At 43.9% G+C, this 27,855-nt stretch overlaps 2 protein-coding genes across 3 annotated transcripts in view; both read right to left on the reverse strand.

The window, feature by feature from the left end:
* Positions 1–2,416: 2,416 nt before the first annotated feature.
* The window catches only part of LOC123442338 (transcription factor bHLH167-like), a 28,705-nt gene continuing 3,266 nt past the window's right edge, over positions 2,417–27,855 (reverse strand). Inside the window, exons 3-4 of one of the 2 annotated variants that reach the window (XM_045118346.1) lie at positions 3,175–3,567; positions 2,417–2,506 (exon numbers count right to left, since the gene is read on the reverse strand). In XM_045118346.1, coding sequence (XP_044974281.1) covers positions 2,441–2,506; positions 3,175–3,567 — 459 coding nt within the window. In that variant the 3' untranslated portion in view covers positions 2,417–2,440. Of the gene's footprint in view, positions 2,507–3,002; positions 3,568–27,855 lie in introns of those variants that run through there. The other variant, XM_045118344.1, reaches the window with a different exon arrangement.
* On the reverse strand, positions 16,220–17,817 carry LOC123442339 (transcription factor bHLH167-like). Its single transcript, XM_045118348.1, has 2 exons — positions 17,550–17,817; positions 16,220–16,720 (listed from the first exon to the last, which is right to left on the reverse strand). The coding sequence occupies exons 1-2, from the start codon at positions 17,748–17,750 to the stop codon at positions 16,253–16,255; spliced, it is 669 nt and encodes a 222-aa protein (XP_044974283.1). The 5' UTR covers positions 17,751–17,817; the 3' UTR covers positions 16,220–16,252.

The raw sequence follows: 27,855 nt of genomic DNA on the forward strand, positions 1-27,855 counted from the left end.
AAATCCTAGTGCTCTAACAACCCAACTATGGAATTTACATGGTTGGTACTTGGAGGCCGCAAGGCAAAAGAGAGACTGTATCATGGCGGCAGTTCAGGATCAACACTACTTCAGAGAGTACGGTGTGGAGGTTGGGTTCGATGATTTTTTCCAGATGTACAATCAACGTGCCCTCGACAAAGCTATCGTCAGCTGCTACTGTTTGTAAGTGATTTATTTGTGTAATTTAATTATTTAGTTAAGCTCGCGTTCATTGCCCGTATAATTATCACTCACGAGACATTCTTTTTGTACGCTACTATGCAGAATGAAGATTCGTGAATGCAGGCTGGCAGGAATCTGGGACTTTGGGTTCATTGACCCGTATTCGTTTCATCAAGAGACAATAGAAAAGTTCAACAAGGATACACCAGATGATTTGCTAAGGTTTTTGAAGCGACAAAGTACCAAAAAAGAAATACTTTGGTCCTACGGATTCAAGTGAGTGTTACTGTCTTGTACACATTCCATTTTGCTTACCTGATGTTAAGTGTAATTGATGAGTATGCATGACTGCGTGTGTACACGTGCGCAGGTCCCACTTCATATTGTTCATCATTAGAATCGATCAAGGACAAGTTGAAGTCTGGGACCCGTTAACCTGGGACGCTGACAAATGGAAGAGCGCGCGTCAGATGCTTCAAAGGTATATATATATCGGCCTCTTTCGTTCATCGGCCTCTTTTTCGTTCATTTCCTGATATCAAGTAAGTAATAATTAACTCTTGTATTCATTTTTCTTTGCCGGCCAGGGTTTGGCAAATGTTCATCAAGGAAGAACCCGGTACATGGGCAGACAAGCTCCACTTTCAGATTAACAAAGTAAGTAGTACTACGTACCCTGGTTTCAATACCATTACCGTTCTCTTGATTATTATTAATTTGACTGAATTATGTTCTCGTATATAGGGCGTCCCGCAACAACCACAGGGCACTGATTATTGTGGATACTACGTTTGCGAGTACATTCACAGGATTATCAATGAGAAATCCCGTACTTCCAGAAATCTAGAGGTACGTAACCGGATCTTCACAACTTTATTTATGTTGCCATCAATTATGTTTAGTTTTGTTCATAACTTAATTGTTTTCATCTACTTCTTTTAAAGCTGCAAGAAAGCGGGCGATGCTCAGACCAATCCAACGTTGCAAGGCAGTTGCAGAGGAATTGGCAGGATTTCTCCTCACGCAAGTCATAGATGAAGGCGGAGAATTTTTCCATCCTATGAACCAATAGCCAGCTCCCTTCTCTATGCAAGTATACAGCTATAGGAAACGAACTTCAAATTATGTAATGATAATCGGTCCAGTACTTCGTGTTACATGCATATATGTACTTTTATTTGGTGCATCAACATTTAACCGCAAACACGGAATCGGAAACACTTAACCGCAAACACGGGATCGGTGTTTCCGGATACGTGTTTCCGATTACGTGTTTCCGATTCCGTGTTCGTAAAAAACGGAACACGGACACACGGAATCGAAAAAACGTAAACGGAAATACGGAACCGGAAACACGTAAACGGAAACCCTGAAAATACGGAACAAAAAAATACGAAACACCGAAATACGGAATCGGAAACCCTGAAAAGAAAAGGAAAAAAAAGAAAAAAAAAGCATTATGACCGGTTGGTGTTACCAACCGGTTCTAAAGGTCCTCCGCCTGCGCACACTCTTCGGCGCCCACGTGGAGGCGTTTAGCACCGGTTTGTAAGAGACCGGTGCTAAAGGGGGGGGGCTTTAGTCTCGGATACGTAGCACCGGATGTGTATCCGGGTCCAAAGGCCCTTACCAACCGGTTCTAATACCCCTTTCTCCACTAGTGACCCACCCGATCGCAGGGGCCAGCGAAGCAGTTCCTCGTCCGCCCCGTAGCCCATCGCCCCTCCCTTCTCGTTCCCCTTCCTACTCATATCCTCTCGCGCTTCCCACATGGTGCTCAAGATGAGTTTCATTTATTTTTGTATACATTTTTGTTGTTCGGTAGCAACGCACGGGATCCAGCTAGTAGATTATTGAGGGTGATTATAGATCGAAGAGTGATCAACATTTTTTTTTCAACCATTGATCATGATGAGTTCAACACCTTTACTAGCTCCTTTTTACTTACTACTCCCTACGTTTCTAAATATAAGTCTTTTAAGAAATTTCAATAGGGGTCTACATACGAAGCAAAATGAATGAATATACACTTTATAATAAGTCTATATACATCCGTATGTAGTCCATTAGTAAAACCTTTAGAAAAGACTTATATTTAGGAACCGAGGGAGTAGTTAGTTAAGGTGTTTCCATCCCTGATTGTAGTCGGTTAATGAACAAACATCCTGTATCACTAGTGGGATGTTTATTTATACAGTTAAGTGGGTTTTTCCTTTTTACATAAACGGACTTACTATCATACCAATGCCCCCAGCCGTTTGGAAATTCTTGAAACATCTATGCCAATTCTAGTGCTGAAGGCCTGCACAATAACAAGAGAGAATTTTATGAAATTAGTTTACTTAATTTGATGCAAACTAGAGAACATTATAATTTGATATCTAGATGGAAACCAATCCTCCATCACACAATGCAATTTTTTTCCAATCGCGTCTAATTAAATTTAGCCACAAGAGAGGGACAAAAACAGAAGGAAATCAATTAAGACGTGTATGTCACGTTGTGTACATCCAAGGATGTTTTCAAACTTCTGGGCTAGATTCCCCCCTTCTTTTGTTTCTTTCTATCGTTCTATAGACTAAGAAAATGATGGGAGAGGAATCAATAGTTGCGCACTTTCACATACAAAGCGACACTCTTAAGTTTTATTTTCTGACCTTTACTTGTATACATGTCATTAATTCCGTTCAATGTTTTTTTTTGCGGAAAATTTTAGTTTAATGTTACATTAGATACTAACATTACCCATCAGATAAATATGAACACTTATTTTCTTTATAAGGCTATATCGACCCAAGGTTCCAAAAAGGACAAATGATATTTCGACACAAACATCATTTTACTCAGAAAATAATGCTTTTAATGATACAATTTTCATGCCACATAAACTATGTCGGTATAATTAATTATGGTCGAATCCTGAACCCTAATACCCATGTGTGCATCATGTTTTGCAACATATGTACGTACCCGGGAGTGTATAATGCAGAATATTTTGTGGGCGGTAACAGAGTGGTTAGCGTTGATGATGACAGCCCCTTCTTCCTCAAGGATGGTGATCACCTCATGGAGCTTGATAGGCCTCTCCGTACTGCATATCATCCTCATCTCCATACTTTCATCGTCGGATTGCCGCACCTCGACTACCAGTGGTGATGCCTCCAATTTTCCCCCTCCTTCTGGTGACCCCGCACCGCTGCTCATAGTAGCGGTGATAGTGGGTGTTGAGATGCCACTACCTCCAAGTAAGGTAGCCATGGCTTGTGCAGAGGTCTTCTTGTGTTGTAGGTCATCGACCCGTTCCTTGAGCTTGTTGATGTATGATGCCGCCACATCCAGGCTGCCTAGCTGGGTCATTGTATCCTATATACACATTAAAGGCACAATAATATGAACACATTGACATGCCATGGGCTCCAAGAATATTAGCACCTAAAGTGCAAATGGATGCCCAACAAAGACTCTTAACTACCATTCTCCACTTAAATATTCACAATATATGAACTCATTACTTCCTGGACAGGATGAGATCATGACATAAATACGGAGAATTGAAGAGAAACAATCGTAGTATATAAAAACAGAACAAGCCAGCCATCACACTCTTGTAATAATGAAAGGAAAATAGCATGTGAAGAGAAGTGTGTCCTTAATTACAGCGTGGGGGAAGTGTTGTTTGGGGATGAGGGACGTGAGCTTCTCACAGAGCGCCTTCATGCGCTGCCTCCTCTCTTTCTCGGACTCCTTCTTCGCCATCGGCACAGCGGCGCCCCTGGCCCTCTTTCCGCTCCTAGCCGGCTTCACCTTCGCCTTGATCTAGGTCACCAGGTAGAGGTCGATCAGCGGCTGCGGTCTTAAAAACTAGAGATCGAAATTTAAAGGTAATGGGGAAGAAACATATATACCGAGGCGCAGGCAGCAGCTAGTTTCATGGTGGCAGCTCTAGCTAGGATGGATGAGATGTAGGAAGAAGAACGAGTGCGTACGTGGTAAAGGCTGGCCGGCCGGCCGGGGACCTGAGATATATGCTAGGCCTATGGGAGTATGAGAAATATATATTGTTTCGAAAAATATGTGGACATATGCGATACTTTTTTTCTCTGTATCTAAATAATTATAGTTGAAGAAAACAAGTTTATTCTTTCAATCTATAATTATTTAGATGCATAGAGAGTATATACAAGGTATACATAATACGAGGGATGGAGAAATTTCAACGGAGGTTTGCTTGCTTGCAAGTTGCAGTTGTGCATTATGTGGTGTTTCTTTACCCAGAGACTAGACTAAAAAGTTTCTTTTAGTCCCTAGGTAAAGAAATAGGAGGGACTTTTTCTTAAGGGGTTAGAAAAAGACTTTATTGGAGGGATTTTTTCTTTAGTCTTTGAGACAAAAAAAAAGTCAGTCCTTTCAAAAGAAACACCACCTTAGTTGTTGTTGTTGTGATGCTAGCGGCAGCGTACGAACGTATTGCAAAGCTCCGTGTGTTCCGGTGACATGGATGATTGATTGGGTGCAAGTGGGAGTGGGTGTCTGTACCTATTCAGGCATTGTTGCTTTTTTTTTTGAGATACGGCCCTAAGGCATTTTATTTATTCAAATACCGTACATAATCTGAGTGCACAGCCGCACTCAGAAAGTCAGGGATAACATCAATAGTTACACTTTGCATCTCAGTGAAGAGCCCTCTTTTTGCAAGCATATGAGCTACTTCATTTGCTTCTCTTTCACTGAATTTTAATTCGAAACCCTGAAAACACGAGAAATATGAGGACATCTCTCTAAAAATGGGACCCCAACTTAAACGGTCACTGCCTCCATTCCAGTCTTCTACCACTGTCTTGCAGTCTGATGAGATTTGAATGATCGGCCACCGTCTCTCCTTAGCGAGTAACATAGCATCTCTACATCCCAAAGCTTCACTAACATAGGGGTCAGTAATACCAGCATATGGGCAGAACCTTCACACAATGAATCTTCCTTCATGATCCCTGGCAACAACTCCCGTACCTGCTCGTCCACCCATTGTTGCTATTCACCGCAATAAACTTACTATTGTAGGTGAGATCCACACGTGGTTACTCCTGGAAAACAAAACACCCACACGTTTTTGGGCTGGCCGTACCTTGCCCAGGCCCCAGGCCACGTTGTGGACCCAGAACAAGAGACATGCATGTTAAATAAGTGCATCCACTCCACGGTCTGGACCATGTACCCTGCTCATCCCTCCAGGTCCAAACCACGTACACGGCTGCAGATGTCGGTGGATTGATTTATGTCTTTATCAGATCTTTATAAAATAACTAATAAAGATGATCGCATGTATCGATTGATGCAGAGGTCAGAGTTTAGCCTTCTTTTCCAAAAAAAGAAGCGTTCATAAGAATGCTATGAGCTAGCCATCACTTCTACATAATTTCTGGCCTTTGTGCATGCACGGTTGAGTCCGAGTGATAACATTTTTCATTGATCCCCGTGAAACAATTTACAAATAACTAGTTGCATACATTATACGTTCACACTTGAATCTGTCAGTATAGAGGGGGAATGTGTTGACACCATTTTTTGGCACGGTAAAAAACATTATTAAGATGACCCGAAGTTAAGTCGTGAAGAAATGCTCAATATAAAAGAGGGCGTGTCTCAATTAGAAGATCGACAAGGCCCAGCCTTTTGGATGAATTACGATTAAGGAAAGGTTGCAACTTGCTCGAGATATGAAGGATTCGAGGATAATGTTGGCTGACGCAAGTCTCTTGGATGAGCAAGGAAAGATATGGCTCACCGGAGGAAGAAGGAGATCAAAGAACGTAGGAAGTATGAGGCAGCGAGAACGGGGATGGCAACAACGGAGCAGGTGGCACAAATGGAGGCGAAACAGATGGCGTCCGGCCAGTGGTCCGTCTGACGATTGATGTGTCGAGAAGAGTAATGCTACACGTACGGGCGTTCTACGGAAGATTTACAGGCTCGTTAAGAGTGATTAGTTGGAATTTACTTAAAGAGGACGGTCCTACCGGTGAAATCAGGGGGAGAGCAGTTAGATTAGGCCACGTCGCCCTCCCGTAGAAGCCTGTTAGAAGCTGTCCGTATCTTTAGCATTATCGTGTCCAGAATGTCGAACTATGATTTATTTTGCCATGTCCAGAATAAGTTACTGCAATTTAAATATGCATGTTTACATTTGATGGATTTGACTGCCCAACATTAAATATGAGGGGCTATCCAAGCCTGTCTAGGAGGCCGGGTTTGTTAAGTCCGGCTACAAATGCTTTACTAGATGATACTGTTGGAATTATGCCCTAGAGGAAATAATAAATATAGTTATTATTATAATTCCTGTATCAAGATAATCGTTTATTATCCATGCTATAATTGTATTGAATGAAGGCTCATTTACATGTGTGGATACATAGACAAAACACTGTCCCTAGCAAGCCTCTAGTTGGCTAGCCAGTTGATCAAAGATAGTCAGTGTCTTCTGATTATGAACAAGGTGTTGTTGCTTGACAACTGGATCACGTCATTAGGAGAATCACGTGATGGACTAGACCCAAACTAATAGATGTAGCATGTTGATCGTGTCATTTTGTTGCTACTGTTTTCTGCGTGTCAAGTATTTGTTCCTATGACCATGAGATCATATAACTCACTAACACCGGAGGAATACTTTGTGTGTATCAAACGTCGCAACGTAACTGGTTGACTATAAAGATGCTCTACAGGTATCTCCGAAGGTGTTCTTGAGTTAGTATGGATCAAGACTGGGATTTGTCACTCCGTGTGACGGAGAGGTATCTCGGGGCCCACTCGGTAATACAACATCACACACAAGCCTTGCAAGCAATGTGACTTAGTGTAAGTTGCGGGATCTTGTATTACGGAACGAGTAAAGAGACTTGCCGGTAAACGAGATTGAAATAGGTATGCGGATACTGACGATCGAATCTCGGGCAAGTAACATACCGAAGGACAAAGGGAATGACATACGGGATTATATGAATCCTTGACACTGAGGTTCAAACGATAAGTTCTTCGTAGAATATGTAGGATCCAATATGGGCATCCAGGTCCCGCTATTGGATATTGACCGAGGAGTCTCTCGGGTCATGTCTACATAGTTCTCGAACCCGCAGGGTCTGCACACTTAAGGTTCGACGTTGTTTTATGCGTATTTGAGTTATATGGTTGGTTACCGAATGTTGTTCGGAGTCCCGGATGAGATCACGGACGTCACGAGGGTTTCCGGAATGGTCCGGAAACGAAGATTGATATATAGGATGACCTCATTTGATTACCGGAAGGTTTTTCGGAGTTACCGGGAATGACGAATGGGTTCCGGGAGTTCACCGGGGGGGGACCCACCCCGGGGAAGCCCATAGGTGTTTGCAGTGCCGCACCAGCCCTTAGTGGGCTGGTGGGACAGCCGAAGAGAGGCCTATGTGCATTGGGAAGAAAATCAAAGAGGAAAGAAAAAAAAAGGAGGAGGTGGGAAAGGGAAGAAGGACTCCACCTTCCAAACCAAGTAGGACTCGGTTTGGGAGGGGAATCCTTCCCCCCTTGGCTCGGCCGACCCCTTGAGGGTTCTTGGACCCCAAGGCAAGGCTCCCCCCTCCCTCTCCTATATATAGTGGGGTTTTAGGGCTGATTTGAGACAACTTTGCCACGACAGCCCGACCACATATCTCCACGGTTTTACCTCTAGATCGCGTTTCTGCGGAGCTCGGGCGGAGCCCTGCTGAGACGAGATCATCACCAACCTCCGGAGCGCCGTCATGCTGCCGGAGAACTCTTCTACCTCTCCGTCTCTCTTGCTGGATCAAGAAGGCCGAGATCATCGTCGAGCTGTACGTGTGCTGAACGCGGAGGTGCCGTCCGTTCGGCACTAGATCGTGGGACTGATCGCGTGACGGTTCGCGGGGCGGATCGAGGGACGTGAGGATGTTCCACTACATCAACCGCGTTCACTAACGCTTCTGCTGTACGGTCTACAAGGGTACGTAGATAACACATCCCCTCTCGTAGATGGACATCACCATGATAGGTCTTCGTGCGCGTAGGAAAATTTTCGTTTCCCATGCGACGTTCCCCAACAGTGGCATCATGAGCTAGGTTCATGCGTAGATTTCTTCTCGAGTAGAACACAAAAGTTTTTGTGGGTGGTGATATGCGTTTTGCTGCCCTCCTTAGTCTTTTCTTGATTACGCGGTATTGTTGGATCGAAGCGGCTCGGACCGACATTACTCTTACGCTTACGAGAGACTGGTTTCATCGCTACGAGTAACTCCGTTGCTCAAAGATGACTGGCGGGTGTCAGTTTCTCCAACTTTAGTTGAATCGGATTTAACCGAGGAGGTCCTTGGATGAGGTTAAATAGCAACTCATATATCTCCATTGTGGTGTTTGCGTAAGTAAGATGCGATCCTACTAGATACCCATGGTCACCATGTAAAACATGCAAACAACAAAATTAGAGGACGTCTAACTTGTTTTTGCACGGTATGCTTGTGATGTGATATGGCCAAACGATGTGATGTGATATATTGGATGTATGAGATGATCATGTTGTAATAGATAATATCGACTTGCACGTCGATGGTACGACAACCGGTAGGAGTCATAGGGTTGTCTTTATAACTAACGTTTGTGCTTGCAGATACGTTTACTATTTTGCTAGGATGTAGCTTTAGTAGTAATAGCATGAGTAGCACGACAACCCCGATTGCGACACGTTGATGGAGATCATGGTGTGGCGCCGGTGACAAGAAGATCGTGCCGGTGCTTTGGTGATGGAGATCAAGAAGCACGTGATGATGGCCATATCATGTCACTTATGAATTGCATGTGATGTTAATCCTTTTATGCACCTTATTTTTCTTAGAACGACGGTAGCATTATGAGGTGATCTCTCACTAAAATTTCAAGACGAAATTGTGTTCTCCCCGACTGTGCACCGTTGCTACAGTTCGTCGTTTCGAGACACCACGTGATGATCGGGTGTGATAGACTCAACATTCACATACAACGGGTGCAAAACAGTTGCGCACGCGGAACACTCGGGTTAAGCTTGACGAGCCTAGCATGTGCAGACATGGCCTCGGAACACATGAGACCGAAAGGTCGATCATGAATCATATAGATGATATGATTAGCATTGGGATGCTTACCACTGAAACTATACTCAACTCACGTGATGATCGGACTTGAGCTAGTGTAGGTGGATCTGAACCACTCAAATGACTAGAGAGATGTACTTTTTGAGTGGGAGTTTAGCGAAAAATTTGATTAAGTTAAAGTCTAATAATCTTGAACATAGTCTAAGTCCACTTTGAATATATTTGTGTTGTAGATCATGGCTCACGCGACAGTCACCCTGAATTTTAATACGTTCCTAGAGAAAGCTAAGTTGAAAGATGATGGAAGAAACTTTGTAGACTGGGCTCGTAATCTTAAGCTAATCTTACAAGCTGGGAAGAAGGATTATGTCCTTAATGCTGCGCTAGGAGATGAACCACCCGCTACGGCTGATCAGGATGTTAAGAACGCTTGGTTAGCACGTAAGGAGGACTACTCAGTAGTTCAATGTGCAGTCTTGTATGGCTTAGAACCGGGAGTTCAACGTCGCTTTGAGCGTCATGGAGCATTTGAGATGTTCCAGGAGTTGAAGTTTATCTTTTAGAAGAACGCCCGGATCGAGAGGTATGAGACCTCCGATAAATTCTATGCTTGCAAGATGGAGGAGAACTCGTCTGTCAGTGAACATGTGCTCAAAATGTCTAGGTACTCAAACCGTCTAGCTGAGCTGGGAATTGAACTCCCGCAAGAGGCTATCACTCACAGAATCCTTCAATCACTGCCGCCAAGCTATAAAGGCTTTGTGTTGAACTACAACATGCAAGGGATGAACAAGTCTCCCGGCGAGTTGTTTGCGATGCTGAAAGTCGCAGAGTCTGAACTCCGTAAAGAGCATCAAGTGTTGATGGTGAATAAGACCACTAGTTTCAAGAGAAACGGCAAAGGCAAGAAGGGAAATTCAAAGAAGAGCGGCAAGCCTGTTTCCAATCCGACGAAGAAACCCAAAGCTGGACCTAAGCCTGAAACAGAGTGTTACTATTGCAAGGGTATGGGTCACTGGAAGCGCAATTGCCCCAAGTATCTAGCAGATAAGAAGGCGGCCAAAGAAAAATCAGGTATATTTGATATACATGTTATTAATGTGTACTTAACCGGCTCTCGTAGTAGTGCCTCGGTATTCGATACCGATTCTGTTGCTCATATTTGCAACTCGAAACAGGAACTGTGGAATAGACGAAGGCTGGCAAAAGATGAAGTGACGATGCGCGTGGGAAATGGTTCCAAGGTTGATGCAATCGCCGTCGGCACAGTTTCACTTCAGTTACCATCAGGATTAGTTATGAACTTGAATATTGTTATTTAGTGCCTGCATTGAGCATGAACATTATATCTGGATCCTGTTTATTGCGAGACGGTTACTCTTTTAAATCAGAGAATAATGGTTGTTCTATTTCTATGAGTAACATCTTTTATGGTCATGCACCCAATGTGAGAGGATTGTTCATATTGAATCTTGATAGCAATACACACATACATAACATTGAGACCAAAAGAGTTAGAGTTAACAATGATAGCGCCATATTTTTGTGGCACTGCCGTTTAGGTCATATTGGTGTAAAGCGCATGAAGAAACTCCATGCCGATGGACTTTTGGAGTCACTTGACTTTGATTCACTTGACACGTGCGAACCATGCCTCATGGGCAAGATGACAAGAACTCCGTTCTCCGGAACAATGGAGTGTGCAAGTGACTTATTGGAAATCATACATACCAATGTGTGTGGCCCGACGAGCTTAGAGGCACGCGGCGGATATCGTTATTTTCTCACTTTCACTGACGATTTGAGTAGATATGGTTATGTCTAATTAATGAAGCACAAGTCTGAAACATTTGAAAAGTTCAAGCAATTTCAGAGTGAAGTTGAAAATCATCGTAACAAGAAGATCAAGTTCCCCCCTTGGCTCGGCCGACCCCTTGAGGGTTCTTGGACCCCAAGGCAAGGCTCCCCCCTCCCTCTCCTATATATAGTGGGGTTTTAGGGCTGATTTGAGACAACTTTGCCACGGCAGCCCGACCACATATCTCCACGGTTTTACCTCTAGATCGCGTTTCTGCGGAGCTCGGGCGGAGCCCTGCTGAGACGAGATCATCACCAACCTCCGGAGCGCCGTCATGCTGCCGGAGAACTCTTCTACCTCTCCGTCTCTCTTGCTGGATCAAGAAGGCCGAGATCATCGTCGAGCTGTACGTGTGCTGAACGCGGAGGTGCCGTCCGTTCGACACTAGATCGTGGGACTGATCGCGGGACGGTTCGCGGGGCGGATCGAGGGACGTGAGGATGTTTCACTACATCAACCGCGTTCACTAACGCTTCTGCTGTACGGTCTACAAGGGTACGTAGATCACACATCCCCTCTCGTAGATGGACATCACCATGATAGGTCGTCATGCGCGTAGGAAAATTTTCGTTTCCCATGCGACGTTCCCCAACAGATACATTATCCTTAAAGATATATAAGAGCGTTTATATCACCATTTCTTTATAGAGGAAGTACATAATGGCCTTGGTTTTGCTAGTAATGAAATGAGGGGCCTTTGGCCCTTTTTCTCTTAAAAAATGCTTGGTCCAATTAACTTTTCTTTTTTACCGTGTAATTTTTTTTTTGTAAATTATCTCGAGCTAGAATAATTAGCATGTATAAAAAAATCAAACATTGATTCTTGAATATCCATTGCTAAGTATGTATAATTATCCTCCTGTGATCTATCGAACCTTGGGACTCCATTCACCGAGGAGGAGGTCCGTGCAGCGATACATGAGCTTCCAGGAGATCAGGCATCAGGCCGAGACGGATTCACTGGAGTTTTCTTCAAAGATTGCCGGGACATCATCAAACCGCATATTATGCTCGTGGTAAATAATTTCCCCAAGCTTCATATCAACAACCTTCACTGGCTCAACTCGGCTAATATTGCCCTTATCCCTTAAATAGATGGGGCGGAAGACATCTCTGACTTCCGGCCTATCAGTCTCATCCATGATGTTGCTAAGATCATGGATAAGATGATGGCTACTCGGCTAGCCCCTTACATGCCCAAGCTTGTCCCAGCACGCAAAATGCCTTCATTAAGAAGAGAAGTATCCACGACAACTTCATGTATGTCCGCAACCTGGCCCGCCGACTCCACCGTACAAAAACCCCAACCCTGCCTCCCAAGGTGGACATCAGAAAAGCCTTTCACTCTGTTTGATGGGATTACCTTATGGACTTGCTATGACACCATAACTTCCCGAGTCGATTCTGTGATTGGATATCTGCTCTCCTTTCCACGGCCTTGTCGAGATATCTTCTTAATGGTGTTGGGGCGACCTAATCAAGAATGAAAGTGGGCTTCGATAGGGGAGTCCTCTCTTCCCTCTCCTCTTCGTCCTTGACATTGATCCAGTGCACCATATCCTGGCCAAGGCTACCACGCACGGCAACCTCCACCCCCTCCGTGGCAACCCCATCCGGGCCTCCTTATATGCTGACGATGCGACCATCTTTGTTGCTCCCATCAAGGAAGATATTCAATTTCTAGCCTCAACGATCTCTGCCTTCGGTGACATAACTGGTCTCGTTGTGCCAACATTAACCTTGATGACATCCTTCAGGCCTTCCCGGCAGTCCGGACCTCTTTCCCCTTGCGGTATCTGTTGGGGAACGTTGCATGGGAAACAAAAAAATTCCTACGCACACGAAAACCTATCATGGTGATGTCCATCTACGAGAGGAGATTAGATCTACGTACCCTTGTAGATCGCTAAGCGGGAAGCGTTAAGAAACACGGTTGATGTAGTGGTACAGCTTTTGATTCAAATCACCGTCGTCCCACGATCCGTTCCGATCTAGCCCCGAACGGACGGCACCTCCGCGTTCAGCACACGTACAGCTCGATGACGATCTCGGCCTTCTTGATCCAGCAAGAGAGATAGAGAAGTAGATGAGTTCTCCGGTAGCGTGACGACGCTCCAGTGGTGGTGATGATCTACTACTGCAGTGTTCCGCCCGAGCTCCGCAGAAATCCGATCTAGAGGCAAAACTATGTGGAATAGGCTTGAGTTGCACGTGGCAAAGTTGTGTCTCAATAAACACTAAACCACCAATATATATAGGATGAGGGGAGGGGCTAGCCTTGGGGAACAAGGGCCCCAAGGGTGCGCCGGCCGAAGGGGGAGGAGGACTCCTCCTCCAATTCGGTTTGGGAAGGAGGAGTTGATACGTCTCCAACGTATCAATAAATTTTAATGGTTCCATGCTATTATCTTGTCAACTTTAAAGCTTTGTATGCATTTTTATATCTTCTTTGGGACTAACCTATTAACACAGCGTCAAGTGCCAGTTCCTGTTTTTTCCGTGTTTTTGACCTTTTTCAGAGGAGAATACTAAACGGAGTCCAAACGGAATAAAACCTCCGAAAAGATTTTTTCCGGAATAAAAGATACGCAGGGAGCTTTAGAACCAAGGCAAAGGGCACCACGGGAGACCACAAGCCCCCTAGCCGCGGCCGGGGGGGGGGGGGGGCTAGCAGGCTTGTGGGCCCTCCATGGATCCTTTGCCCTACTTCTTCCGTCTATAAATGCCCGAAAAATCTGAAACCATGGGAGGGAGCCACGAAAATACTTTTTTGCCGCCGCAAGCTTCTCTCTCCGCAAGATCCCATCTGAGGCACATTCTGGTGCCCTGCCGGAGGGGGGATTCGGACACGGAGGGCTTCTTCATCAACACCATTGCCTCTCCGATGATGCGTGAGCAGTTCACCACAGACCTTCGGGTCCATAGCTAGTAGCTAGATGGCTTCTTCTCTCTCTTGGATCTTCAATACAAAGTTCTCCATGATCTTCATGGAGATCTATCCGATGTAATCTTCTTTTGCGGTGTGTTTGTCGAGATCCGATGAATTGTGGATTTATGATCAAATTATCTATGAATCTTATTTGAGTTTCTTCTGATCTCTTATATGCATGATTTCATATCCTTGTAATTCTCTTCGAGTTGTGGGTTTTGTTTGGCCAACTTGATCTATAGTTCTTGTAATGGGAGAAGTGCTTGGTTTTGGGTTCATAACGTGCGGTGACCTCACCCAGTGACAGAAGGGGTAGCGAGGTACGTATCGTGTTGTTGCCATCAAGGGTAAAAAGATGGGGTTTATAGCTATTACATGAATTTATCCCTCTACATCATGTCATCTTGCTTAAGGCATTACTCTATTTGTTATGAACTCAATACACTAGTTGCATGCTGGATAGCGGTCGATGTGTGAAGTAATAGTAGTAGATGCAGAAAGTATCGGTGTACTTGTCTCGGACGTGATGCCTATATCTATGATCGTTCACAACCCATCTTCAGCCGCCCCCTGAAATGCAAGGTTTGCACTTGGCTTATCATCCAAAACCGGGTGTGGACAGCGGATCGGTTGCATTGGTGTGAATGGTCAAACTGCGGTCAATCCCCCATTTGCAATTAAGTCCAAGAATCCGCCGCCCATCTTCTCTTCCAGTGCAGATTTGCTACCCGCATATGGAACAAGGTGGTCGCCCGGCTTGGCATTCAGGATCACTCACCTTTGGCTTGGCGACACGAAGACACGGTGTAAGATTGATGGATGAAGACGATCACCTCGGGAGGACACCTCAAGAAAGCTTTAGTTTCGATTCTGATGTTGGTCATGTAGGAAATTTGGAAGGAGAGAAACGCGAGAGTTTTTCGCAATACGGCTTCGCCGACCGTCATTATTTTCGCTAAGATCAAAGAGGAGGCCCACGTATGGGCGCCGGCTGGAGCTAAACATCTGAGTGCACTTATGTCGCGAGAGTAATCTTTTATTTTTGCAGCTTTGCTGCTCCTGTCTAATCCTTTTCTTTAATTAATGAAAATGCCAAGTCTTTTGCCTTGTTTAAAAAAAAGTAACGTACACCTGACTGTGACGCGTATAGGAGTTTTCAATTCCCCTAGTATGGTTAGTGACAATTAGTTGGTTAGCAATGTGTTTATGGTTTCGACTGAGGTAATGAAATGAAGATGGTGTGAGAGTGACACAATAACGAATAAGTTAAGCAATCACATGCGGCATTTTGGTGGAGTTTACACTCCTTCACGCTCGTCATGAAAATATTAAAGTCTGAGATCACGGTCTTTTGGTGACGATATCTTGTCAAATCGACATTCGGTAAAAGTTAACATCGTTATCTGACAGCAGATTTCTCCATTTATATGGGATATGAGAGTTGACTCACATGTTATTTTGCATAATGATGATTTTTACCTTGAACAGAGTCATTGTTGTGCAAAACTATAAAGGATCTAATAAAAGAATTACTTATGTGAAAAAAAAAAATACTTCGGTCACTTCCACGTGCCAAATAAGTTTCTTTTGAAAAAATGGTGTGTGGAAAAATAGACTTGTAGATTGATTCCTTCCTGGTGACCTTTTTTGGGCCACCATTTGGGTTTCGATGTGGAGAGGAAGAAAGCGATGTGTCCAAAGGCCATAGCATATTGTTCATTTGGCACGAGTTTACATGCATCATGTGACATGGGTCTTCTGTCACTTTCCTGTTCCTTTTGAAACATGAACATCAATATATATACTTGTTGAGTCAATCAATTTTATATTCATTTGGTAGGCATGGTTCATACTGATACTGTACTCAACCTTTCTACCATATGCACCCTTGACATCCACACATATTGTCTCTTCGGTTTCATACAGAGCCTCATTAGTTTAGGAAGTCTAAGCTTTCTACCTGTTAACACACGATCATCTTACATACATCTTCTAGTGTAGTAGAGAGGACAAGATATGGAGTAGATTTCAGACAAACCTGAAGCTCACTCAGTAGCAGAGTTGAAAAGTAATTACCGGGATAAGCTGGCTGCTCGTTAGCCAAGGGAGAAGCTAATTAAGCTAAGCCTCATGGTAGCGAGAAAGAGATCATGTCCTGTCCGCAGGAGGACCGACGTACGCCGAGACGGCGGCGAGGCGGCGGAGCCGGTGGGCGACGCGGGCGGCATCGAGGCCGATGCGGGGGCAGAGCGCCTGGGAATGGACGGTGTAGAAGATCTTGTCGCCGACGACGGAGAAGCTGGCGCTGACCACCTCGGCGCCCTCCTGCTCCAGCACCGCGATCACCTCGTGCAGCCGGAAGGGACGCCCGGCCTCGCTCGCCAGCGCCACGTCCAAGGTTCCGTCCCGGTGCCGGACCTCGACCACCGGCAGCGCCGTTGTAGAGGTTGAAGTAGCTCCCTTGTAGTCGCCGGCGGAGACCGAGGACGAGCAGGCACCGGCGTTGCCACCGGAGAGGGCGGCCTGCTTGCGGCGTTTGAGGTCGTCGATCCGGGCCCTGAGCTGGTTGATGTAGGCCGCCGCGCCGTCCAGCTGGTCCAGCTGCGTCGCCGCGTCCTGCAAACACCACACAACCAAGTCGTCGTCGTCAGATGAGGCAATCAATGGCTAGTAAAATAAGCAGAGGATCACCTGATTGGCATCATCTTGCACATGCAATAAGAAACATACTGTACTAATTAAGATTTTGTGGCACGTGAATGCAATCAGATGAGTGATCTGCAATCTTGGGTTGGTGGCTGAAAGCGGGATTATTGGGGTTTGGGATGGATTGATGGAGCAAACATTTTAATTTCTTCTTGACCAGAAAGTAGTAGCTGCCTTATCGGATGGACAGGGAGCGAATGAGTGAGTGGTAATACGTACTAGACTGATCGCTTTCTATGGCCACCGCATCTGGCACGTGCCCAAATTCTAGCCCAAAATGAGGATGAGATAATTCAGTGGAGACACCACCACACATCACACTTGATGTTTTCTTTCTTCTTCTGGAAAAGGCTCTCACGTGCATACAGTATTACTGCTCGGTAACAGTGTGGTTTATTAAAGGGTGTTTGTTAGCACATGGACTTATTTGGGACTTAAAACTTATAAGTCCTTTAAGTCTCATGTAAATCAAACAGGGGGATTTATAGGGACTTAAAAGTGGGCATTTGGAAGTTACGAAATAAGACTCTTAAAAAGGGACTTATAGGGACTTATAGTCGTAATATGGTCTTTTAGTCCATGTTAAGTCTTAGGAACCAAACATGTAGGAAATTTTTAGGGACTTAGGACTTATAAGTTGAGACCAAACAGCTGCTTGTAGCTGCGTGCGTCTAGCTAATTAATCTGGCAAATGAGATGTGGCTTTTGGTGCGCCATGGACGAGGAAGAGATTGTTTACCTTGTTGGTGGAGGGCGGCGAGGAAGAGGAAGAGGAAGGAGAATAATGGCGGAGGTGGTGGTGGGGGGATGCGGCGGGGATGAGGGATGAGAGCTTGAGGCAGAGGCCCTTCATGTGCAGCCGCCGGTTCTTCTCCACGTCCTTGCGCTCCATCTTGGCCCCGTCCGGCACCACCACCATGGCCTGCCTCCTGCTCTTCATTCTTGTGTTGCGAAGTGAGATGAGTTGCTGTATTTCGCAAAGAGCAGGCAGATGGAGGTGTGGAATGGAAGGGTAGAGTTGGTTGGGTATGGAAGGGAAGAGCTTATTTATATACAGCCAGAGGAGCACGGACCAGCCACACTGCAGCTAAGGGCGATTTATGATTTGACGCGTAATAGGAGTAAGTGTTGACTTGATTGCATCCATTAATTCCACCACGCAAGCGTCAAGTGTGAAATGTGACAGTGGTTGGTTCCGTTGATGGATGAAGATGTGCGCACGTGGATGGGATCGAATGAGAAAACCGCGGTTTCTGGACCGCTGGTCGCCCTCTTGCTCTGCCCCCTCCACTTCCCTTCTCGGGTGCACTCTCAAATAATCTACTCACTCTGTTTATAATTACTTATCTTATCATGAAAATGAATGTATCTAGACACATGTTTACTTCTAGATGCATCAATTTTTATCAATTTTCACGACAAGTAATTTGGGACGGTCACCTCATATGTTAAAACATCTACACCAATATATACCAAATCCAAGCCCTTAAATGCCCGCGAGCATTGACCGGACACGTCTCATATTGGATTTCACACCCGTGTTTTTTTATATCCCAAACCTCAAAAGTATGTAAAACATGATCAACACACGCTTCATCGGATTAACATTTTATCACCGGGCAAAAGGAGCATAGATTATCGGAGTTCAACGGCGAACGGTGCCCCTCCTCCATGTAGGCATCGACGTGTCGAGCTGCATCGTCGTCGGAGCTGGAGGTGGAGCCGCTCGTCAGGTCGGAGTTGGAGCTACGCCTTTTGACTGAGAGCATGCGTAGCAGGCAGGCGGACCATCCTGGTCTGCCTCGCGCTCCGGCTTAGCATTCTTGCGGCGGAGGCGCCGCACATCCGTCTCCGCTGCCATGTGAGAGCGAAAAAGGACATGCGTGAGGAGCGTGACCTTGGCATACACCGATGCACAGTCAGCACCTCCCTCGCCCGCTGCCGCTCACAGCGGTTTGTTCGTGCCTGGGACTCGAGCATCCTTGTGCGTGTCGGCGTCGCTGTGGGCACGAGGACCAAACGGTGCCCCAGATACCACTTCCAGACAAGAGGGAACCTGCATTGGTGGTGGTGATGGTGTACTTGAAGGACGTTGGGAGCGGAACCGCCAGAGTTGCGGGACATGCTCGCGACGTCGTGGGGAGTTGCTTCGACGGGTGGCGGGCACTGAGGATGAGTTGCTACTGCGGGTGCTGCCTTGGTCGAGCCGCGACTGCCTGAATGCGCTACAGAGGGCGACCTCCTGCACAACGCGAGGATGGGGATATATGTGGTGCACGGGTGGTCTGTAATGGGCCAAGCCGATGTGACGGACACGTTAGGTCTGCCCCATATCCGCCCTAAATTTACAGTGGACATGACGCCGAAGAGCCGTGGAGTTTGAGGCCGACTTAAGTCCCAATACCCCCATTAATCAACGATTATGTGATGACATCGACGTCTATCTCCACAAATAAAAAAAATTCATCGTGGGAGTTGAGATATGGGCTGGTGAGATATTATTTGTACATATTAGTTAGTAATTCGCGTGGCGAACGCGTCCTTTCTATAATGTTCATAAATAAGTAGGAAAAACACTCCGACAAGTTTGGTTGGGAATCCATTCCGTTGACACAACCGGTGCATGGATCCGGTGTCGCTGCCTCATCGGAGGCGGTACGGTCCTTCTTCCGTTCGAACGCGATGGCGGACGCGCAACCCCTCCGTTGGTGCGTCCGGGATGCACCATGGTCATCCGCGGACGCAGGCATGGCGCGGCGTGCCAGTCATGCAAGGCAGTGGGCACAAGAGGCAACAGAAGCCCTCGCGGCGGTGGAGATTGGGGAGGTGGAGTCGCACTCTCCGGCGCCCCGTATGATGAACACGTGTGGGCGCCGTAACTGCATCATGGTGGACGTCGGCTCCATCTAGAATGGATCCGTCATCAATCTTACCTCCATGGGCACCATCCGAGTCATGGGCTCCTACGAGGAAGAATAGGGCATGTGCGACGACGGAAGCTCGACTCCCGTGAGTCGGCTAGTGTCCTATGTCCTACTTTACCTCGCCGACGACCAAACCGACACTACAAGGGGCGCAGTCAGCTGCAGGACATGGGCACGGTGTAGCCGAACGAGCCCCGCTTAAATATTTCTACATTGCATGTTTTTTTTTTGTTTTTTTAGAAAAGGAGGATGACCCCCGGCCTCTGCATCTGGGAGATGCATGCAGCCATTTTATTGATTATTCTCGAGGACTTTACAAAGCAGTACAACAATATGTCTGAATCCGCCATCTTGGCAACATCTGCCGCTACTCCTATCCATATGATGAAGGGGTGCAAGCTGGACCAAATACCCAGACCTCTCACCTAAGCCTAACATCTAAAGCCGGAGACCCTGACCGAGCCGCATACCGGGTCCGGGGCACAAACCGGTCAGACGCACTCACATGTGTCGTCGCCGCCATCTTCCACTGGTCCATCTTCAGATTTTCCGCCGTCGCCCACCACCCACAAGCGTCACCCAACCCCAAGGTTCCACATCGGCGCCTTCAAGAAGGGAAAGGCGCCGTGAGCGCCGCCGCCGCCCAACAAAGTTAAGGCTTTCGCCCGGGTGACCTAGGGGAAGGGGAAGTGAGGGGATCAATCCATACCGACGCCTCCAAGGAGGGGTACGGCGCCCTCAGGCGTCGCCGTCGACGCTGCCGGCCATGGCCGACCAGGGATTTTGCCCGAACTAGATCCCCACCACCAGCAGCACCTCATGTACAAAAACAGGCAATCCAAGGAAGCGCGGCCCGACCAGGCTGGCCCGGACGCCAAACAGGGAAGGAGGGGAATCGCTAGATCGCGCGCACCGGCCACCGCAAAAGTCGCCGCCGGACGCCAGCGACCACCGGATCCCGCCGCCAACGCGACCGAGACGCCGGATCCACCTCCCGCACGACTGCTAGCCTGCCGTGCCTCGCCAATGGAGCCGCCGCTCCAGATCCGGGACTCCGCATGCAGAGGCAGGGCAGCCTAGGCCCCGCAGCCACCATCCTTGGCGCCCCGGGCTTGCCCGGCGACTGCCTCAGGCGGCGGCGAGGAAGGGAGGGGGAGGGGGAGGTGGCTAGGGTTGGAAGGGAGGGAGGGAGGGAGGGAGACGTGCGTGAGAATCAGGATGGGAGCTTCTACATTGCATGTAATAGTACGAATTTATGGTTTCAACTTTGAGATATTCGGTTGTAAAATGCATTTTTTGATGGTTGATGTGTCACTGTGTTCACGGACGTTTGAGTGGTTGAATTTTCCCATGACGGTTGTAGATGCTTTGAGGGCCGTGGTATTCCTCCGTTTTGAAAAGTTCACATTCTATATAGAGAAATGTATCAGAGTGTGATATGTATCGAAGTGCTTTAGCATAGGTATAATAGTGGCGATTAATTAACTGAAGATTAAGTAATGTGCTATGGTTTCACTTTCATGTCAGAGGATGCTTTGAGGGCCGGGGTATTCCTCCTTTTTGAAAAATTGACATTCTATATAGATAAATATATGTGAGTGCGATATATATGTATCGAAGTGCTTGAGCATAGGTATAATAGTGGCGATTAATTAACTGAAGATTAAGTAATGTGCTATGGTTTCACTTTCATGTCAGAGGATGCTTTGAGGGCCGGGGTATTCCTCCTTTTTGAAAAATTGACATTCTATATAGATAAATATATGTGAGTGCGATATATATGTATCGAAGTGCTTTAGCATAGGTATAATAGTGGCGATTAATTAACTGAAGATTAAGTTGAAGATTAAGTAATGTGCTATGGTTTCACTTTCATGCCAGAGGATGCTTTGAGGGCCGGGGTATTCCTCCTTTTTGAAAAATTGACATTCTATATAGATAAATATATGTGAGTGCGATATATATGTATCGAAGTGCTTTAGCATAGGTATAATAGTGGCGATTAATTAACTGAAGATTAAGTTGAAGATTAAGTAATGTGCTATGGTTTCGCTTTCATGCCAGAGGATGCTTTGAGGGCCGGGGTATTCCTCCTTTTTGAAAAATTGACATTCTATATAGATAAATATATGTGAGTGCGATATATATGTATCGAAGTGCTTTAGCATAGGTATAATAGTGGCGATTAATTAACTGAAGATTAAGTTGAAGATTAAGTAATGTGCTATGGTTTCGCTTTCATGCCAGAGGATGCTTTGAGGGCCGGGGTATTCCTCCTTTTTGAAAAATTGACATTCTATATAGATAAATATATGTGAGTGCGATATATATGTATCGAAGTGCTTTAGCATAGGTATAATAGTGGCGATTAATTAACTGAAGATCAAGTAATGTGCTATGGTTTCACTTTCATGCCAGAGGATGCTTTGAGGGCCGGGGTATTCCTCCTTTTTGAAAAATTGACATTCTATATAGATAAATATATGTGAGTGCGATATATATGTATCGAAGTGCTTTAGCATAGGTATAATAGTGGCGATTAATTAACTGAAGATCAAGTAATGTGCTATGGTTTCACTTTCATGTCAGAAGATGGTGAGGGTGACATAATTTAAATTTAAATTAAGCAATCATGTTATACTCATCGGCCCATCACCTCCTCGTCTTTGTGCATAGATTAATTAATCAGGTAATTTAAGTCATGGTCTCACGATCTTTTGATTGTGATATCATGTGGAATTCCACCGGGTAAAAGTTGATCTCTTAGAAGGGTAATGATACCGCCACGTAATTTTTTTCTTCTTGTTGCATAAAACAGTTTTAAGTAAAGAAATGGATGGAATTATATAATTAAGGGAAAATACAATCAGAAATAGTGCTATAAAATAACTACCTATGTGCAAAATTATATTTGACAGAACCAAATACCCTCATCATCCAGATTTCTCATCCACTAGGTTAATCTTTTAGTTACCCTAGTTCTTTTTGGCTTTTTAATTAGCCTAGCAACCAACATACTTTCTGAGGAATTCGCCAAGAAAAGACATACTTTCTGGGGCGAAATAATAAAATGGAAGCGTGGATTTATTCTTTTTTGAGTGACATTTCGGCCCACCATTGGAATCTCGCCTGAGTGGGAGTCAGCGACATGTAGCATGGGCCGAAAGGCCATCGTATAGTAATATTCGGCACGTTTACATGCATTCAGTAACATGGGCCTAGCTCTCACTTTCATCCATCCATTTTCCGACTCTTACTGCGTAGTACTAGTTTCTTTTTTGTTTGGCAGAAAGCACGTTTCATACTTTGTTCAATCTCTTTACCATACGCACTCTAACACCCACATATGTGTATTATCTTTTTTTTTTTTTTTTTGCGGGAAACATATATATTATCTTCAGTTTTAGACAAAGTTCAATCAACCAAAAAGCTAGTATTTGCTTTCTGTCAAAGAATTATTAACTTAATTGTCACTGTCAGTGTCTAGCAATTACACCGCGGTATTTGTTCCTTTCCCCAATTATTCTTCTCTCATTTTATAAATGCATCATGTAGTCTTAAAAAGCCTCATGCATCCGCGAGGTCGAATTTCTTTATTCTGGTCGGAAGCACTAGCTGAGGAATTGATATTTAAGTGCCGCGGTGAAATTGCGGCTGTTTAGTTAATAAATTGCTGTTAAGTCACACTGCTCTCCTTTTTATCGGATGTCCCCGAAGGGACAGGTCATACTGCTCTTTGCGATACACAACGGATAATTTTCGGATATGTTTGGACATTTGCACCATGCAATTACACAGTCTAATTGCATACATCATGAAATATATATCGAGCAGTTAGTTCGTGCAATAAGCCCCAAAAAATATTCTGCGAAAAACAATCTCTTGTAAAATACTGCCTCCGTCCCAAAATAAGTGTCTCAATTTTGTATTAATTTTAATACTAAGTTATATTAAAGTTAAGACATATAACTTTTGGGATGGAGGGAGCACTAACAAAGTAGCCATAAGATAGTACCCGATTAGTTTGGGATGCCTCTCGTGCACTCTATTATGTCACAGCTAAAGCAATACATATTTGTTTTTAGGTATATATATATATATATATATATATATATATATATGATGACGAGGAAATCCCCTGCCGGATAGGCCCATGGCGACGGTCGGCCCAGCTAAAAGCCCATGCCCATAACATATATATGGTCCAATTCAACAGCGACATAGGTCACGGTGAGTTGGTGAGTAGTCACCAGTTATTCACTCCGTTTCTAAATATAAGACCTTTTAGATATTGCACTATGAATTACGTACGGATGTATATAGACATATTTTAGAATGTAGATTCACTCATGTTGTTCCGTATGTAGTCTTCTAATGTAATCTCTAAAAGGTATTATATTTTGAAACAGAGGGAGTAGATGAGATGAGTTCTTCAGTCGTGTCCATAAATAAAGAAATAAATAAATACCGGATAAATAAAGAAATAAATAAATACCGGACTTGATATACATGTTGTAGTTTGTTCGGGTGACCTTTTAGGTTGCTGCAACACCTCCCCTGACCAATCAAATAAAATAATAACACAACACTTAGAGCGTGACATTGTAGATTGTCGAATGCTTGGTCAACACACACACCTCAAAGTTCGAAGGATGGAATGACATGGTTTTTGTCCTAGTAGCGTTCCAAGGGGGTAAAAATCGATAACGTTAGATGGATCTTCGTCGAAGAGTAAAACACTGGATTTAACGGTTGTGTTCCAAAATTTTCATAGCATAAGTGAATGGGCAAGAAGTGCAAGACCTACTTCCACAATATGGTGATGTTTTGTTTCCTGTTCTTGTAAACGATAGCGATCCGTTGACAAGAATTCACTTAGATTAATAAGGTTTTGTGACTACGAGTTGCAAGGGAACTATTCTGCTTACGCGTATGAGGAAATGCAACATTATTGTATTGACAAATAATGGCCGAACGATCATACGATCTGAAAGTAATTTCAAACGAAAATAGAGAGATTGGTGGTGCACGATTATTGTAGGTTCAGGCCCCCATATGGGTAACATACCTACGTCTGGCTATATTCCATTGAACGAATATCTCTTCCTAATAATAAAGCACTTTGTGTTTCTGCCGTCCGTCGTGGTCGTTTTGTAGAAAACCCCCTAGAGTTTTCTGAAATCAACCCACAGTCTGGATTTAAGTGAGAAACGAATCGTTTTTTTGCATTTTTTACAGGAAACCCCTGTGCTTTCCCGAAATCAACCCGCAGTACATAATAAAGTAAGAGAACGAAACTTTTTTGGATTTTTTGTAGAAACATCCTTCAGTTTTCAAAAAATAAACCCGCAGTACATACTTGAGTAAAAAAATAATATTTTTCCGTATATTTTCGAAAACACCCCTACAATTTTTAATTAATTAATCTGTAGTTCAATTATAAGTGCAAAATACTTTAAAAAATTATATCTTTTAAACGGTAACTCCAATTTTACATTATTATATATGAAATTTTATTAGAAAAATATGTAGAATCTGAATATAATGTTAGTTTATCTATTTAATTTTTTAAAATTCTGTTTATAATGTAATTTTATTCAATAGTGATGCGCACAATCTAAATATAATGTGATTTTATCTATTTAAATTTTTTAAAATAATATTTATGCTGTAATTATAATCAATAGTGTACAATCAATTTTTCATAACGAGGCTGATCCATGTTGTTAATTAATCCGCGGTCCAATTATAATTAACAAATACTTTAAAAAATTATATCTTATAAACTGTAACTCTAATTTTAAATTATTACATATGAACTTTCATTCAAAAAATGTGTTCAATCGAAATCTAATGTATCTTACCTATTTAATTTTTGAAGATTCTATTTATAATGTAATTTGAATCTATGATGCGTATAATCTAAATATGATATTATTTTACTTATTTAACAACTTTTAAATTCTATTTATGCAGTAAGTTTAAATAAAGGTCTCAAGTCATGATTATTAGTTTAACACGTGTTGTATGGTTTGCTTCCGTTGCAACGCACGGGCTATTTTGCTAGTGTATTAGAAAGACACGTCTCATTCGTTAGATTAGAGAGCTCATCATTATTGATATATAGGGGATTGGTAGTCTGGTAAATACTTACTATCTAGAATCATGTATGGACCGGAGATCCTTTGATATATGGAGAGCGGATCTCCGCATAACCATAGGATTCCTAATTTTAATGATCCCAACCTTAGCACATCTAGTGTTCCCACTACGGTGTGCTTGAAACACATCCATACGGTGTTCCCACATGAGGAGATACACATATCCACTAAGGACGTGTTTGGATTGGATGTAAAATAATATGGAGGTTTATTTTTTACAGGTGTAACTTATCAGCTAATGGGCAATTCCTGGTCGGAAACGAAACGCACGATCAAGGTATGTATTTTTTACGGAGGTATTTGAAATGAAAATGCTGATCCAAACAGGCCCTAAGAAAACACCCATGCTGTAAAACAAATATTAAGTTTTTGGGCATACTCCACCCAATCACTTTGATGGCTATTATATACCTGGCAAACAACACAAACCACTCATTGTTTGCATGGAATTGTGAAAAGATTCTTATTTATTTAGTTCTACATACTTTATATGATTAATTATTATCTTCATGTCAAGCAACCATTTAATGTGCTTGGAATTATGTAATGATTTTTGAAACCTTACATATTTGTACCAACGGATATATCGAATTATTACTATAACCATCCATATATCTTATGAAGTAAAACAACCCCAGACTTACTTGGGAGCAGGTACACATACATCAAAATAAACAATTTTAAGAGGATAGAGAAAAACATGACTAGTTTCCTATTGACAACCGCAAAAGCACGGGAAATTATTAAGATGGTGAAATTGCATCAATGGGTAAGTAGGATTGCCTAGTCGACTATGCCATGTATCCGCGAAGCATGGGGGTGTGGCTGCAAGATCTCGATCCTAGGACTATTGACAACCCTCTGCATGTGTATTGTAAAAACTATTCATGATAAATCCCAGGAAAAAACATTATTCCCATAAGTGAGTGGATGAACACTAAAGATAGTTTTTGCAATCTTAGAAACTTGAAGGCTATTATAATGATGACAGTTATCGGTGAAAGTAAAAATTATGTAGTGATCAACATGACTAATGTGCATACTTCACATATTGGTTGTGTACACTTTGTACTTCCCTTTCCACTAGTTGTCGATAGTGAGTTGATCAAGGTCACTTGTTATGTGACCCATGGCTCCCTTACCCGCATACCAGTTTGTATTGACATCGTTTGCTTGGAAGGTAGGGTCCAAGCGCTTCCAACCCATTAGGGAGCTAGGGCCCAACCTGGTGCAACGCTGGAAGCGCAGAATTCACCATTATCATAGTTGAAGTATTGACAATGATTTTCGCCACCCTTTTTACCCTGCTGGTCGCTGTTTCCGGTATTGAGACCTGCATGTTCATTGTCTCAATTATCACCACACGGATCAAGGTTGGATGAATATTTTCATGGTTTGGATGAATATTTTCCTAGGAATAAGAGATCTTGCTGCTCGAGTATGGCTTGAATAGAGCTCATACGAGAATACAACTCACCAACCGACACCAACTTGTTTTGATTCATGATCAATGATAACATGGGGTTTTAATCCGAATTGAGGCCACCCGATAGATACGAGAGCGGATCTTTCCAGAGCCATTTTATCATCGAGCTCTTTTATTTTGTTGAAATAGTTAATTGTCGAGAGGTTATTCTTCCTCATATTTGCCAATTTCCCACAGACCTTGAAGATCTTTGCATTGAAATGGGAGTAGAGCACGCAACCAAAGGTAGAGAAAGTCTCGGCCATGTTTGGAATGGCCGGCACACGCCCCGACATATCTAGGTATATTGACGCAAGCAGGGAACTCAACATTTGGTATTGCTTGACCCAAGATTCATACTAGGGGTTATCACCATATTAATTATTTCCTTTGTAATGCATGGCATGTCCTAAGTTTTTTATAGGAGAAAGTTCCTCAGGTCGAGCTTCACATTGATTAGATGATCTTAAAACACAAGAATGTTCAGAAAGGAGG

Source organism: Hordeum vulgare, chromosome 3H (assembly GCF_904849725.1).
Source record: "Hordeum vulgare subsp. vulgare chromosome 3H, MorexV3_pseudomolecules_assembly, whole genome shotgun sequence".
Classification (NCBI taxonomy): Eukaryota; Viridiplantae; Streptophyta; class Magnoliopsida; order Poales; family Poaceae; genus Hordeum; species Hordeum vulgare.